Raw genomic sequence first — 16,879 nt, 5'->3', positions numbered from 1 at the left:
GAGAGAGCAAGAGAGAGCAAGAGAGATCAAGAGAGGAGAGAGAGGAACATGTATGTGAATTTGTATATGTGGGTGCATGTGTGTGCATGTGTGCATCATTAAAACCTAGAGCCAGTTGTCACATAAACCATCCCAATGTTCTCTGTCTTAGTCAGAATAACGGTATGCACCAAAAGAACAACCCTGTGCAAGTTAAATACACTAATAGAGAAAACACATAACACACTTTGGGGATGCATTTAAATTCTATAAAAACCTATATATAGTGGCTTTGAAACCTAAAACGCTTTGTACAGTAGGCTAGTTGTAGGGGGAAATGAAGAAACTAGAGCATAAATGTATTGATTAAGGTTAATTTAGCAAAGAGATATCTTGCTATAATTTAGAATCCCCACCAAAAAGGTTCTGTTGGTCTAAGGCCATGTGATTTAGGGCTCAAGAATATTGTTTTGAAAATATATAAATTAAATGGTCTAGCTTGCCGAGTTTGCCTACGGCTGGTGAGAGACAGTTATAAATGCTTGTCCCTGATCGCCATCTTGTGGTAGATCTGCAGCAGGCCTCCTTTCAACAAATAAAATACACCCCTTGATTTTGAAGAATGTGGCTTATAAACTGTAATGAGGTTTTACAATAACAACCCAAGAAAGAAAGAAAAGCAGGTCCTTTTACTTAATTGTTTATGTTTTTGTTGCCATGGGATTGCTTACTTATAAACAAATACATGTTTTGTCATACCCATCAGCATTCAGGGCTCGAACCACCAAGTTTATAAATACATTATAAACTGGGTGGTTAGAGCCCTGAATGCAGATTGGCTGACAGCCGTGGTATATCAGACCTTGTACTACGGGTATGACAAATCATGTATTTTTACTGCTCTAATTACGTTGGTAACGAGTTTATAATGGCAATAAGTCACCTCTGGGGTTTGTGGTATATGGCCAATATACCACGGCTAAGGGCTGTATCAAGGCACTCTGGGTTGCATCGTGCGTAAGAACAGCCCTTAGCCGTGGTATATTGGCCATATAACCCCTTCATGCCTTAATGCTGAAATAAAACAGGGCTACCAATATTATTTCGAACGTTCTAGTGGCGTACATGGTGTTATCGCGGTGTTTCAATGCTATATACTCGCGAGATATTATGAAGGGGGCGTATGCTCACAATGTACAGTCTGTCTAATGACGTAGCAAGCCTTTTTGCCATGTATAACTTACAGTCTGGTCTAAAATAACTCATGATAAAAACCGAGTCCACAGAATGTCAGATGAAGAGATTCCTTCAACTTCCAGAGAGCCTGTACCCGAAGAAGAAGAGGTGAGCATTTAAAAGCAGACATCTTCTTTTCCAGAAATATGAGATACACTGTACTGTTAGGTTGCTAGAAGTTTGCAGTTTTGTTCAATTGGGGGGGAACATGGCGGGAAGGAGGCTTGCACATCTGCATAGCTCTCTTACAGATGTTAGCTAGCTACCAGGTCAGACGCTGTGCTGGCCAGCAAACATAACAAAGGGTTTCGTCGTGCAATTCATAGACATTTAGCCAATATCCCCGTAGACTTCTATAAATGCTGCCAATTTGTAACCAGCGTGACAAGCTTCGTAGTCCCAGACCGAGCCTCTGACTGTACAGTAGAAGCTTGTTGTGCGTCTCACTCAGCACAGGCAGCACAACACACGCAGCACGAGCAGCCTCAAGCAAATTCGCTGTCAATTTCAACACTGGCTGTTGTGCTTTGGGGACTGTGGAGTTGGCTATAGCTAGCTACAGTAGCTATGTAATATGTTTTATGAAGAGTAGCCTAACATTAAAGGTGACGCTAAATGCTTGAACTTGAGAAGGCATAACTTTTTGCACATTTTATTATACATTTTGAGCACACAATATGTGAACGTGCACAAAATTGATTGCACAAGCGTCACATGAAGCCGACTTGCAACCAAAACCATAATCATTCAGTATGTAGAATAATGTTGCATTAATTCAGAGGAAATTATATACAATACACAACAAATTCCCTTAATAAGGCTCACTGAAATAGCCAAATGAAATTGTTTTAAATTGCACATTACATTGATTGAATGTTACCAAATCATAAATATGTACAGTAGGTTGAGAATGTAATAAAGTAGTCTATCTACTGTGTTTCAGCTGAAGCCACCGGTGAAGGCTGTGCCCAAGGCGGAGGGAGAGTTGGATCCAGAGTATGAGGAGAAAAGGGTGAGACAAATTGCTTTCTCACAAACATTCTCTATAGATATCTAAATAGGATTCATTTGAGATGTTAAGATGCATTTACAAGACATATTACTATAGGGATTATCACGTCACACAGAGTAATCACATCTTGGTTGAATTCTGGGCCAGATATTTGATATATTTATTATTCATCATTTATTTTTCACCAACTTTTGCAATGGGCTCCCCGCTGTGGTAAATGTTTGGTATTGCAGTTTATAGGGAAAGTGAATGGCAAAAATACAGTTTAGCATAACATTGATCCCATATCCTTACTAGTAAAACATAACCTGCTGGTTTAACTTTTTATTTCCCCTGTCTTTTAATTATAGAAAACAGATAGAGCGAACCGGTTTGAGTTTCTGCTCAAGCAAACAGAACTCTTTGCCCACTTCATCCAGCCTGCATCTCAGAAGTCTCCTACTTCACCCCTGAAAGTCAAACCTGGACGACCTCGCGTTAAACAGGATGAGAAACAAAATCTCCTCTCTGTTGGAGAGTATGTGACTGCTGACTTGTTTTAAGAGTCCTGACATTATTTGTATGTTTTTGAATCGACAGGTCTGTTATTTTAAATAAACAAGCTATTTTGGTCAGTAAACCATGAATAATAAACAATACAATCTGCTTACCATTGTACCAATACCAGATATCATTATTTTTACAAACTATTTGTCTGCCTCCTGTGTTTTTACAGTAACCGCCACCGACGCACGGAACAAGAAGAAGATGAGGAGTTGTTATCTGAGAGCAGGAAGGCAGCTAATGTCTTGGTTCGCTTTGAAGAGTCCCCATCCTGTATGATGTTTTCATATAGCTTTAAAAGCTCATTTTAATGCTCTCTGTGTAAATGAACAGTAGCAGGTGTAACTCAGTGTTGTATTCTATCAGGTCTATACCTTTAATCCTAATTAGCTCCCATTTGAGAATAGCCGACAATGGATACGAATATCATTTAAATCAGGGTCATACAGAGTGATTCTTGGTAGTCTTAAACAAATCTTCTTTGATACAAAAATATACACCTCACACACATTGATGGTTATGGGTACCATGTCAGATATAGAGTTGAAATGTATTCCATTTTGCATCCCAATATTACACTTTATATACATCACAGAAGACTGAAATATAACAAAACTGTTTGACATAGAAACATCGGATCTTCATTGTATTTTTAGAGGGCGCTTTTGGTCATTGACTGCAGGAAAGGGCTACTGACATAACCTATTTTATTTTCCAGATGTGAAAAATGGAGAGCTGAGAGATTATCAAGTCAGAGGTCTCAACTGGATGATCTCCCTTTATGAAAATGGCATTAATGGAATCCTGGCTGATGAAATGGTAACGACTGTACCTTAAACATGCAATTAACAATAGTTTAAGTGCCAGAGCCTTATATTGAGATAAATATGTATATTATATCTATATCCAAATGTAAGTAAGTGCCACTAGTTGTGAGTCAAGCTGTGTATGACAGGTTGTTTATTTAAGCAATAAGGCCCGAGGGGGTGTGATATATGGCCAATATACCACGACTAAGGGAGATGCAACGCTGAGTGCTGGATACTGCCCTTAGCCGTGGTATATTGACCATATACAACAAACCCCTGAGGTGCCTTATTGCTATTTTAAACTGGTTACCAACGTAACTAGAAGAGTAAAAATAAATGTTTTGTCATACCTGTGGTATACGGTCTGATATACCTCGGCTGTCAGCCAATCAGCATTCAGGGCTCGAACCACCCACTTTTTAATTAAGCAATAAGGCACGATGGGGTGTGGTATATGGCCAATATACCACGGCTAAGGGCTGTTCTTAAGTACGACGCAACAAAGAGTGCCTGGATACAACCCTTAGTCGTGGTATATTGGCCATATACCACAAACCCCTGAGGTGCCTTATTGCTATTATAAACTGGTTACCAACGTATTTAGTGCAGTAAAATTAAATGTTTTGTCGTCCACGTGGTATACGATCTGATATAACATGGCTGTCAGCCAATCAGCATTCAGGGCTCGAACTACCAACTTTAGAATTGTGTGTTGACAACAGGGCTTGGGGAAGACCCTCCAAACCATTGCATTGTTGGGATACCTGAAGCACTACAGGAACATTCCAGGCCCCCACATGGTTCTGGTTCCCAAATCAACGCTACACAACTGGATGAATGAGTTCAAACGCTGGGTACCAACCCTGAAGGCTGTCTGTCTTATTGGGGACAAGGATGCAAGAGTATGTCCTGTTTTTTCTCTTGATTGACACTGATTGAAAATGTGCCCTCTTATAAAGCATTATCAAGTGGGTAGCTAACCAAGACCACAGATGACTCCTTTGACAAACGTTCTCCTTATTGGCCAGGCGGCGTTCATCCGCGATGTCATGATGCCAGGGGAATGGGATGTTTGTGTCACATCCTATGAGATGGTCATCAGAGAGAAATCGGTCTTCAAGAAGTTCAACTGGAGATACCTTGTCATCGACGAAGCTCACAGGATAAAAAATGAGAAGTCCAAGGTATGAACTCGAATGAAAATAATTGTGGTCTGAACCAAGCTTTTCTTTCTACTTTTCAATTACTTAAACTCTGGCCAATACATTTTTTTTGAATGATATTTATGTAATCTTAACATCTGTCCGGTGTTGTCAGCTCTCAGAGATTGTCCGTGAGTTCAAAACCACCAACCGTCTCCTCCTGACTGGAACACCTCTGCAGAACAACCTCCATGAGCTGTGGTCACTCCTCAACTTCCTGCTACCTGATGTCTTCAACTCTGCCAATGTGAGTGCTACCTCTGTCTGTTCTCTCCGTTTATTTCTCTAGTAGTAATATTCCTCTCCTTTAGATGAATGTGACTGGAATACTAAATGGAGGAAGAAAATAAAATAAAATCATATCGCTCCAGGCAAAATGAACTGCATTATTTTGTTGTTTTGTATCAAAAGACCCTCCAGCAGTAACTTCATGTTTTTTGTTGTTCCATTTTATACCACCTAGTTTCAATGAGCATCATTCAATCACGGAAGTCCTCAGCCCCACCTGACATGTTTCTTGTCTTTCCATGATGTGTCAGAGAGGGAAAGGTAGCCCCGAGCACAGGCCTCCCCCTCAGGCACTGCTCTGTTCTGTTGTCAGTTCCTCCAAGTTTGTCTGGGATCCCTCCCCCCCACAAGCTTTAGCTTATCATATGTATCCTGTCCTTTCTCTAACACATTCCCCTCTGCAAATGAAGCCAAAGCAGAATCATCATTACTCTCTTTTTCCCGCAAAATTATCTTTTGCACTTTCATGGAAAATCTTTACTCGTTGAAAACAAAAGGAAAATGTTCCTTATATTCTCAGGACTTTGATTCTTGGTTTGACACCAACAACTGTCTGGGGGACCAGAAGCTGGTGGAGCGTCTGCATGCGGTAAGCTGTGTTTCACATTTCCATTACTCTCAGAGATTACTGCAGGATTCTCCTTATCTATTATTCTGTTGCATTAATACATGGAATTTTTTATTTATTTAGTTAGATAAGCATTTGCCTTGTTAATGTGCTGTTTGTTCTAGAGCCCGACCGTTTATATCGGTTCACTGATATTATCATCCGATATTAACCTTTTAAACGCTATATCGCTATCAGCTGATAATTCCACTGATAACCGATATTCAATAAATAGGATGAGAAAAGGGAATGTCATGCTGATCTGAACACTTCTCATGATGTCATTATTGTCACAATGTAAGAAATCAAAATTTGAAGCAATTGCTCTTTTGGATGGCAATTTATGAGAAATCTGTGTGGGGAAAGAAACATTTTCTGCTGTAAAACAGAATATCGGCAGATGTATCGGTAAGCTTTAACCCCCAAAAAATCGGAATTGGTATTGGACCCAAATAAACATATATGTCAGGCTCTAGAAGGTGCTTAGGCCTTTCCTTCTTGTGTAATAGGCTGTTTGTTCAGGTGCTGAGTTTTTTCCTTCTTGTGTAATAGGCTGTTTGTTCAGGTGCTGAGTTTTTTCCTTCTTGTGTAATAGGCTGTTTGTTCAGGTGCTGAGTTTTTTCCTTCTTGTGTAATAGGCTGTTTGTTCAGGTGCTGAGTTTTTTCCTTCTTGTGTAATAGGCTGTTTGTTCAGGTGCTGAGTTTTTTCCTTCTTGTGTAATAGGCTGTTTGTTCAGGTGCTGAGTTTTTTCCTTCTTGTGTAATAGGCTGTTTGTTCAGGTGCTGAGTTTTTTCCTTCTTGTGTAATAGGCTGTTTGTTCAGGTGCTGAGTTTTTTCCTTCTTGTGTAATAGGCTGTTTGTTCAGGTGCTGAGTTTTTTCCTTCTTGTGTATAACATGCTGTTTGTTCAGGTGCTGAGGCCTTTCCTTCTGCGTCGGATAAAAGCTGAAGTGGAGAAAAACCTGCCTCCCAAAAAAGAGGTGAAGATTTACCTCGGACTGAGTAAGATGCAGCGAGAATGGTATGTTTTTGGTTCAAATACTTTGTCCTTCCCAGTGTTGCCCATAGCTTGTGTTGGTTCAACATTTCTACTAATTAAATTCTTTCCAAAATAATTTCAAATGAAAAAATGTTTTGTTCTATTTTTGTTAGGTACACACGAATTCTGATGAAAGACATTGACATCCTCAATTCTTCTGGAAAAACGGACAAGATGCGTCTGTTGAATATCTTGATGCAACTGCGGAAGTGCTGCAACCACCCATACCTGTTTGACGGGGCCGAGCCCGGGCCCCCCTACACTACCGACAGTCACTTGGTCACCAACAGTGGCAAGATGGTGGCCCTGGATAAACTGCTGCCCAAAGTCCAGGAACAAGGTGATACACCCATCATTCAATGATTTTACTGTAGTTTATCCCATTGAAAAAGGGGGTTTAAACAAGAATACATTCTTCATGTATATTTGATGTGTTTATCTCAAAGAGCTTTGATCTGCGGTTGTCACTGTACATTTGCAGTTGTAACAGACTATGCAATAGGTTGTCTATGCAAACTCTGATATATGGAAGTACATAATGGTCTTTAAAAGGCAAGGACAACCTCAGAGGACGCAGGCTCAAAAGATTGCGTACTGTCGAAGGATATCAGGATTCACATGTAGAATTGATCATTTTCTTGTGAAGTTTTCCTGATGAGAGAAGTTCATTTGACTCTCAAATCAGCCATGCTCGTTTAGAATGACATGAATCAAACCTTCCTGCCATGCAAGAAACCCTATGAATAATTTTCTCTCTTTGGAGATTGCATTTGAGCTATGTGACCTGATAGTGTATGTATGCTGTTCTGCTCTCTAATGGAATGACTATGTTTTGTCTCATTGGTTGCCAGGGTCTAGAGTCCTCATCTTCAGCCAGATGACCAGGGTCCTTGACATCCTTGAGGACTACTGCATGTGGAGAGGTTATGAGTACTGCCGTCTAGATGGAAACACTCCACACGAAGCCAGACAGGTACGGAGCATGACTTCAGCTGATGAGGCCTCATTGACCACAACACAGGCTCCCATGGAAACCATAAGGAGCTATAGTGGAACAGTTCAATCAAATCAACCATGGACTTTAGTTTAAGCCACTACTTTGTCTACCGTGCTCGTACTGACCGTGCTCGTACTGACCCTGCTTGTAAAATGTAAAAATGTTTGCTCTAATGTGTAAAGTGTCTTTACTTCAACTACATGAAAACAACTGATATTTTAGACATTGTCTGCCTAATGTTTTATGGCACTGGTGTTGAACTCATTTTATATAGGGCCGAGTGTCTGCGGGTTTTCGCTCCTCCCTTGTACTTGATTGATTAAATAAGGTCTCTAATTAGTAAGGAACTCCCCTCACCTGGTTGTCTAGCTCTTAATTATGAGGAAAATATTAAACCTGCAGACACTAGGCCCACCATGGAATGAGTTTGACACCCCTGCTTTATGGCTGTGTTTCTAGGACGCCATAGAGGCCTACAATGCTGAAAACAGCAGCAAGTTCATTTTCATGTTGAGCACCAGAGCTGGAGGTCTGGGCATTAACCTGGCAACTGCAGACGTCGTCATCCTGTATGACTCTGACTGGAACCCTCAAGTGGACCTGCAAGCAATGGTGAGAAACATTTCATTTGTGGCTTCCTTGGAAACGTACATCTATATATTAAGGATATCATAAGGTGAATGCACCAATTTGTAAGTCGCTCTGGATAAGAGCGTCTGCTAAATGACGTAAATGTAAATGTAAGTGTTTGGAAAAGTAAGTATTAGTCATTTAGTGTGAAATTCTATGTCATGCATACAAAATACTAGTAATGTTAATTTATAACACTGGCTTGTATTTCAAAGAAATAGACACCTCATCAACTGAGGCAATCGGTGTGTTTGTTTTTGCCTCTCTAGGACAGGGCTCATAGGATTGGTCAGAAGAAACCAGTGCGTGTGTTCCGCCTCATCACTGATAATACAGTCGAAGAGAGGATTGTAGAAAGAGCTGAGATGAAGTTGAGGCTAGACTCCATAGTTATACAACAAGGTATTCAGCATGTTTTTTTGATTCCATCTTCATGGTTTGTCATTACATGTTAAGCAATGGTCTTTGGGACAGGTAAGACAGACAGACCTTGGTTAGGCTTGGGACAAAATTATACCGCATGCATGTATGCAGATCACACAAGGTTGGTGGCACCTTAACTGGGGAGAACAGGCTTGTGGTAATGCCTGGAGCGGAATGAGTGAAATGGTATCAAATACATCAAACACATGGTTTCCATTCACTCCATTCCAGCCATTATTATGAGCCGTCCTCCCCTCAGCAGCCTCCTGTGATACAGATACTACTATCAGTTTACAGAAGGATCTAGACCCTAAGACATGAATGTAAGAGGCTGCTGCAGGGTACATTCAGTCCCACACCGCAACTACTTCTCACATCTTTCAACTTTCCAGGGAGGCTGATGGAGCAGTCCAACAAGCTGGGGAAAGATGAGATGCTGCAGATGATCAGGCATGGGGCCACTCACGTCTTCGCCTCCAAAGACAATGAGCTCACAGACGAAGACATCAACACTATCTTAGAGAGGGGGGCAAAGAAGGTGAGTGAGGGAACAGCACATAGTGTTTGGTTGACAGACTGGCTGTTTGGTTCTCTGTGCTGACCTGTCCCTTTGACCTGTCCTAGACGGCTGAGATGAACGAGCGCATGGAGTCTCTGGGAGAGAGCTCCCTCAGGAACTTCACGGTGGACACAGGAGGAGCAGAGACCAGCCTCTACAACTTTGAAGGGGAGGACTACAGAGAGAAGCAAAAGGTATCACATTACTACATGCTTTGTCATGACTCATGACCTGTTAATAGCATCAAAGAGACGCTTGAGATGATACTGTACTTCGTTAGATTAGCTTGTTCCCTTGTGCCTCAGGTTTAATTTCATCTCAGTTATTGAACTTTGTGAATACTGTATGATAGAGGTAGAGATGACTTACAGAGTATGCTATTCATACAGTGAGAGAAAAAAGTATTTGATCCCCTGCTGATTTTGTATGTTTGCCCACTGACAAAGAAATGATCAGTCTATAATTTTAATAGTAGGTTTATTTGAACAGTGAGAGACAGAATAACAACAAAAAAATCCAGAAAAACGCATGTCAAAAATGTTATAAATTGATTTGCATTTTAATAAGGGAAATAAGTATTTGACCCCTCTGCAAAACATGACTTAGTACTTGGTGGCAAAACCCTTGTTGGCAATCAGAGGTCAGACGTTTCTTGTAGTTGGCCACCAGGTTTGCACACATCTCAGGAGGGATTTTGTCCCACTCCTCTTTGCAGATCTTTTCCAAGTCATTAAGGTTTCGAGGCTGACGTTTGGCAACTCGAACCTTCAGCACCCTCCACAGATTTTCTATGGGATTAAGGTCTGGAGACTGGCCACTCCCTTTGATGCGGTGAAGGTGTCCTGTCCCCTTAGCAGAAAAACACCCCCAAAGCATAATGTTTCCACCTCCATGTTTGACAGTGGGGATGGTGTTCTTGGGGTCATAGGCAGCATTCCTCGTCCTCCAAACACGGCGAGTTGAGTTGATGCCAAAGAGCTCCATTTTGGTCTCATCGGACCACAACACTTTCACCCAGTTGTCCTCTGAATCATTCAGATGTTCATTGGCAAACTTCAGACGGGCATGTATATGTGCTTTCTTGAGCAGGGGGACCTTGCGGGCGCTGCAGGATTTCAGTCCTTCACGGCGTAGTGTGTTACCAATTGTTTTCTTGGTGACTATGGTCCCAGCTGCCTTGAAATCATTGACAAGATCCTCCCGTGTAGTTCTGGGCTGATTCCTCACTGTTCTCATGATCATTGCAACTCCACGAGGTGAGATCTTGCATTGAGCCCCTGGCCGAGGGAGATTGACAGTTCTTTTGTATTTCTTCCATTTGCGAATAATCGCACCAACTGTTGTCACCTTCTCACCAAGCTGCTTGGCGATGGTCTTGTAGCCCGTTCCAGCCTTGTGTAGGTCTACAATCTTGTCCCTGACATCCTTGGAGAGCTCTTTGGTCTTGGCCATGGTGGAGAGTTTGGAATCTGATTGATTGATTGCTTCTGTGGACAGGTGTCTTTTATACAGGTAACAAACTGAGATTAGGAGCACTCCCTTTAAGAGTGTGCTCCTAATCTCAGCTCGTTACCTGTATACAAGACACCTGGGAGCCAGAAATCTTTCTGATTGAGAGGGGGTCAAATACTAATTTCCCTCATTAAAATGCAAATCAATTTATAACATTTTTGACATGCGTTTTTCAGGATTTTTTTGTTGTTATTCTGTCTCTCACTGTTCAAATGAACCTACTATACTTTTTCCCCTCACTGTAGATGCTTATGACATAAACTTTATGAAACTACCATAACCATGAAATGAGGTGTGCATCATATACCGTATACTGAGTTGATTCCCCTTGTGAGTCATGGCCTGGCCTTGTTTTGTAGCTGAGTATGATGGAATGGATCGAGCCTCCTAAAAGAGAGAGGAAAGCCAACTATGCGGTGGATGCCTACTTCAGAGAAGCCCTGCGTGTCAGTGAACCTCGAGCCCCCAAGGTAACGCCCACTCACAGATTAAGCACACAGAAACTTCAAGGGCTGCCGCCTTGCTTTGTATCCCTGCTTATAAACAACATGCTTATTCAAGGGCTGCCCCCATGTTCATGGGTGAGTTGCTAGTCAGTAGTCAATCCTTTGTCTTGTTTCCCCATTCTTCCAAATAATGATGGCCAGTCAGGTCAGAAAGATGTCCATGGAAGTGGCGTAAATGTTAATCTTGCTCACCAGAACATGATTAATAATGCTGAATGTATTTCAGGCCCCACGTCCCCCCAAACAGCCCAACATACAGGACTTCCAGTTCTTTCCTCCTCGCCTGTTTGAGCTGCTGGAGATGGAGATCCTTTATTACAGGAAGACTATTGGCTACAAGGTAAGAGAGCTGTAGTTAAGTTCATTGTCTGATAGATAAAGTGTGCCCATGTTGTCTTATGTACAGTAGTTTTAAGCTTGGCCGTTTATAGTAATGTATTTTTGTTTCCACGTCTTGCTGGTTCTATTTTACTGAAACAATTTACAAAGTTCAATATTTAAAAACAACATTTTGAAATCTGTTGGTTTGGGCTTTCACAGAGCCAACATGTTACTCATGGGAGTGGTGGATAGAGTCCATAGAAGTGTGTCTCAACTCTGACATTTGTGAGCAGTATCCCAAGTGCTTCGCTGTGCAGAGGCACTCACTGCCAGGGCAGGCTGCTGAACTGAGACAGATTGGAGCTTGTGCTCCTCCATGGTGCCAGAACCACAGAACACACACACACATTCCCCCTATGCCACCTGATCCCAGGGTACATCTGTTCAGTTAGTCTGGTTCCCCAACAGGCCTGTCTATCGCTTCACCCAGCCTTAGCAGTCTCTTGCCTCGTAGCGAGAGACGGAGCCGTTCAGTGTTATTTCTCATTGGAGCTGTCTCTAATAGGAGCTGTGTGTCTGTTCTCTCCCCTGTGCCGCTGCAGGTCCCCAGGAGCCCTGACATTCCCAACGCTGCCCAGGTGCAGAAGGAGGAGCAGAGGAAGATTGACGAGGCGGGGCCCCTCAGTCCCGAGGAGACTGAGGAGAAGGAGAAACTACTCACACAGGTACTGCAGGGCGCTAGGCGAGATACAACTTTCTAGATTCCTGCATAAATGATTTTATTAAGATCCCTATTTGTTTGTCACAAAAAGTGCCAAGTTATTGGACATTCTAAAGCTTGTATCTAAGCAAGTGCTGTGTTTGTGGTGAATGTTGTTTCACAGGGGTTCACAAGTTGGAACAAGCGAGATTTCAATCAGTTCATTAAAGCCAATGAGAAATACGGCCGTGATGACATCGACAACATTGCTCGGGAAGTCGAGGGGAAAAACCCTGAGGAAGTCATTGAATATTCTGGTAAGATACCGGTCCTCATCAGAATCATCCTCATATTTATTCCATTATAATTGTGTTTCCTATAGACACATTCTTGTATCTGTTTTAAATAACCATGGTTATTACAGCTAATAACTTTATGCGCCACACTAGTCCTTTCTTTCATACATGTTCTTGTTTTATTTTCAAGCCATTTTCTGGGAGCGGTGCAATGAACTCCAGGATATTGAAAAAATCATGGCTCAGATCGAGCGTGGTGAGGCCCGCATCCAGAGGAGGATCAGCATTAAGAAGGCGCTGGATGCTAAGGTCAACTACTGTACTTTTTACTCATTTCTATTGGGCACAAAATCATCTGAAACACAACCAAAACAAACAGCCAATGCATCCACAATTTGTAGAGTCACAAGCTTGATGTAGTCATTGCGTACTATGAATATGGGAACAAATACTTAACTTTTACTACTTTAATACACAAGTAAGTGAATTTGTCCCAATACTTTTACTCCCCTAAAATGGGGGGAATATGTTCAAAAAGTGCTGGAATTTGGATGGAAAACCCCTCAAATTAAAGCTGACAGTCTGCAGTTTAACCTCCATAGTCATTGTTTGATTTGAAATCCAAACTTTTGAAGTATAGAGCCAAAAAATGCTTCACTGTCCCAATAATTACGGAGGGCACTGTATTTTCCATGGTAGATACTCTGGAAATTACATATTTAAATTTGCTACTATGAACCTTTATTTGAGTATGCTCTAAGATTACTTATTATTTTCAAATTGACTAAATGGAAATGTTGTTTTGATCGTTTCAGATTGCGAGATACAAGGCCCCATTCCACCAGTTGAGGATTCAGTATGGCACCAATAAAGGGAAGAACTACACGGAGGAGGAGGACAGGTTCCTGATCTGTATGCTCCACAAGATGGGCTTTGACAAGGAGAATGTTTATGAAGAACTCCGACAGTGTGTCCGGAATGCTCCCCAGTTCAGATTCGACTGGTTCATCAAGTCCCGAACTGCCATGGTACAATATGTCTTGAACAGTTTGACTATCTATGTTACAGCTGTTAGAAGTCTTGGGTGAGCAAACATGGGGACACTTACAGTATTTGAGATGACACCTGGGCTACCTCTTGGATAGTTCATGAACCCAGTTCCAGTGTCTTAAGCCCTGTTTATACATAGTGCTAACGTACACCTTTTATCCTGGTCGTCATTATAGCAGCTTTTAAAATCATTTGACATGTAGCACCATTGACTTATGGCATCTGTATTTTTTTTAACATTTCTATTATTTCAAATAGTATGTCAAATCATTTGCATACATGGAGGCACCAGCTAATCTGGTCACAATGCGGATACAGTGGACGGATAAGAGACACATTTAGGTACAATGTGTCGACGCGACAAACCTTGATCAGATAGTGATTGGATCATATTGATCAGATCAGGAAACGTACATGTTAGTGCAAGGTGTAAATGAGGCTTTGGTGTCCTACTCCTTTGCTTTCTCTGGACCCATCATAAAAACTAATTTTATTACTTTTATTATAGACTTTGCAGTGAGTTCAGAGACAATCTTGTTTGCTTTCCTCTCACATGATCTATAGTAGGTATGGCTGAATATAGAATTGTATTTGTTTCAATGTGGCCCTCCTTTACAAGTTGAGATGGATGGGAATTCATGGGAGGAAAGACTATTCAGGTTCACGCATACATAGACACTTCCTTGCAAACAATAATGAGTCGTTAGGACATCCCCAGGACATCACGAAATGAATGTGTAGGGGACTTCTGAATTTCTACAGACTTTGCGGCGCAGCAGAAAGATCAGCACACCCGAAATCCAGAGGTTGAGATTTCAAAACCCAGGTGGGGTCATATTGAAACGTTACTAGTGATCATGTCAAATGTAATCATATTCTTGTTGATTGAAGATTTTTTACACTATTTTAGCTGAACAGCGTCCCACTTACCTTAAAACCCCCATACCATCACGTAACAAAAACCTCCAGAGGGCCTGGACACAACGTCCCACGAATGTTCAGGGAACCTTAAGAGGACGATGACACAACATCCCAAGAATGTCCTAAACATTTTCTCGGGGGCACATCCCCGGGACAAACCAGAACTAGGCAAAACCTCCATGAACCGTGACACAATGTCCCAAGAACGTTCAGGTGACCTTCAGGAGACCATAACACAATGTCCCAAGAACATCTTAAAAATATCCCTGGGTCAAACCGGGAACTAGAGAATGGTCCCTCAGAGCATGGTCCCTTTGGACCATCACGTAATGTTCTTAGAATGTGCTCGGAACGTCAGTGGGATAACGTCATGCCGAATCCCTTAAGGGACCTTATGGGAACATCGCCATATGTCCTCAGGACATCCCCTGTTTGCTAGGTTACCTCTGGGGTTATTGGGAACATTGCCAAATGTCCTCAGAACGTCCCCTGTTTGCTGGATTACCTCTCTGGGGTTATTTATCATTACTTTGTGTTTTTGACAAAGTGGTATGTTACATGAACTGTTTTGGTTATTAAAATGTCAATATTATGAACAAAAGCTGTAATAACCACACGAGGAGAATAATGAATAAATATAAAAAAAATGGTTTGCTTCAAACAGACTGGCTAACCGAGAAGAACATCAGACATCCATTGTACTATCGTTTTGTTTTCTCTACAAACAGTTTCCTCTTCTTCCCCCAGGAACTTCAGCGACGCTGTAACACTCTCATCTCCCTCATCGAAAAAGAAAATATGGAGATTGAGGAAAAGGAACGTGCTGAAAAGAAGAAAAGGACCACAAAAAGCCAGATGGTAATTGATCTTACCGTTTCAAAACAATCATATACAGATTTTAAGGTACAAAATGGGTTTAACCAAAAACACACAAGCAGTGGGTTTTGTTTTTGGGGTAAACATTTTGTGGGAAGAAAATGGCGTATTGGCTAACCATCTTGAGGATTCCAAACCATGTTACCATGAAAAATGTGTCAATACTCATGTGTTAGAATATTAATATTTCAGTGATTACATACATTGTAACATTTACATGTAGACATGTCATTGATTTGATTCTAATGTCATTTGTATTCTAAGGCTCACAAAAGGAAGGCAGATGCGTCATCAGAAGCCACAGGACGCAAAGAGAAGAAAGCCAGAGCCTGAAGACGTCATTGAACTAATGTAGCTCCCATCATGAACAAACAGCATTCATTACCCACAAAAAAAATACAAACACAACATTCAATAGCTGTAGTAATTTCTGTGGAAGTGAGTGGTTTCTCATTTTTAAGACATTTTGTATTGCTGTTTTTGCAAGTGTTTGATGCACTTTTCAACTCAACATGCTATATACGTATGTAAGGATTTGTTTTGATTGTTGTCTCATGTCTTGTGTAATTGGTGGTGAAATAACGATGGCTGTTGTTTAAGCTATGTGTTTGACACATTGTTATTATGCTTCATTAAGTGGTTCCCCTTATGCACTTTATATAACCTATTGCTTTGCACATATCCTAAGCTCTTTTATATTTAGTTTAATTTCATCTATCCTTTTAAGCTGTGTTGGTATTTGAACAAAAAGTGATTGTTGTATTTCGCTTTTCCTGTTGTATTTTCTTATGTGTCAGTTCACTTATTAAACAAAATCCAACCTTAATTATATAGTAGTTGACATTTTTTGCAAGTAACTATTTTGATATGTCTCACAAAATCCTCCTACATTATATTAAAATCACTAAACTAATGTAAAGGACGCTGTGAACCCAACATTAGCAGATAGTATTACAAAAGGACCATGAGTATTAGGCACTACCTAGTACCAACATACTGTATGTTGTATTTGGCACTGACTGTGATAACGTGTTGGACCCCCATTTTTGTAGGGATAAAATGTGTGTAGTTCCCCTTTTAACAAGTTCTAGAGCAATAATAATCTTTACTGAGCAATGAGGTTGAATTTAAGCTGCTCATGTGTTATTGGGAGGAACTCTTCGTGCCTCCATGGCCCAATTCTTAATAAGGATGAAGTTACACTGTATGTCCACATGGGGGCATTTTAACGCTGTCCTAGAATAAAAGGTGGCGTTGAAGCAGGGGACAAGTCTAAGAATAAGCTATATTCATCGTGTCATTTAAATAACCTGTTAAGAAACCCCTTATATTGCAAACCACCCTGCAGTCATGTTGATCTTCGCCTTGAACCA

The 16,879-nt window shown here is 41.1% G+C and overlaps 1 protein-coding gene across 2 annotated transcripts; it reads left to right on the top strand.

The window, feature by feature from the left end:
* Window positions 1-1,165: 1,165 nt before the first annotated feature.
* On the top strand, window positions 1,166-16,332 carry LOC106567799 (SWI/SNF-related matrix-associated actin-dependent regulator of chromatin subfamily A member 1). Of its 2 annotated transcripts, XR_006758374.2 has the most exons (25): window positions 1,166-1,323; window positions 2,159-2,227; window positions 2,578-2,744; window positions 2,943-3,043; window positions 3,489-3,589; window positions 4,302-4,481; window positions 4,608-4,763; window positions 4,897-5,028; window positions 5,590-5,658; window positions 6,588-6,697; window positions 6,829-7,055; window positions 7,567-7,688; window positions 8,172-8,324; window positions 8,612-8,744; window positions 9,158-9,303; window positions 9,390-9,518; window positions 11,196-11,306; window positions 11,569-11,682; window positions 12,266-12,388; window positions 12,548-12,680; window positions 12,850-12,968; window positions 13,475-13,687; window positions 14,472-14,535; window positions 15,378-15,488; window positions 15,771-16,332. XR_006758374.2 is itself a non-coding variant. In XM_014137543.3 (24 exons), the coding sequence occupies exons 1-24, from the start codon at window positions 1,267-1,269 to the stop codon at window positions 15,837-15,839; spliced, it is 3,045 nt and encodes a 1,014-aa protein (XP_013993018.1). In that variant the 5' UTR covers window positions 1,167-1,266; the 3' UTR covers window positions 15,840-16,332. The 2 variants fall into 2 exon arrangements, 1 of the variants encoding a protein (XP_013993018.1); XM_014137543.3 differs by lacking the exon at window positions 14,472-14,535 and having other exon boundaries at window positions 1,167-1,323.
* Window positions 16,333-16,879: the final 547 nt, after the last annotated feature.

Source organism: Salmo salar, chromosome 13, assembly GCF_965601325.2.
Source record: "Salmo salar chromosome 13, fSalSal1, whole genome shotgun sequence".
In the NCBI taxonomy this organism is placed as follows: domain Eukaryota; kingdom Metazoa; phylum Chordata; class Actinopteri; order Salmoniformes; family Salmonidae; genus Salmo; species Salmo salar.
This window is presented reverse-complemented; position numbering and strand designations above follow the sequence as displayed.

Excerpts from the sequence above, each read along its gene's own strand:
- LOC106567799 (XM_014137543.3), top strand. The coding sequence starts at position 1,267 with ATGTCAGATGAAGAGATTCCTTCAACTTCCAGAGAGCCTGTACCCGAA. Across the intron at positions 8,745-9,157 it reads CTCCATAGTTATACAACAAG|GGAGGCTGATGGAGCAGTCC; the intron begins GTATTCAGCATG and ends TCAACTTTCCAG. Across the intron at positions 15,489-15,770 it reads GGACCACAAAAAGCCAGATG|GCTCACAAAAGGAAGGCAGA; the intron begins GTAATTGATCTT and ends TTGTATTCTAAG.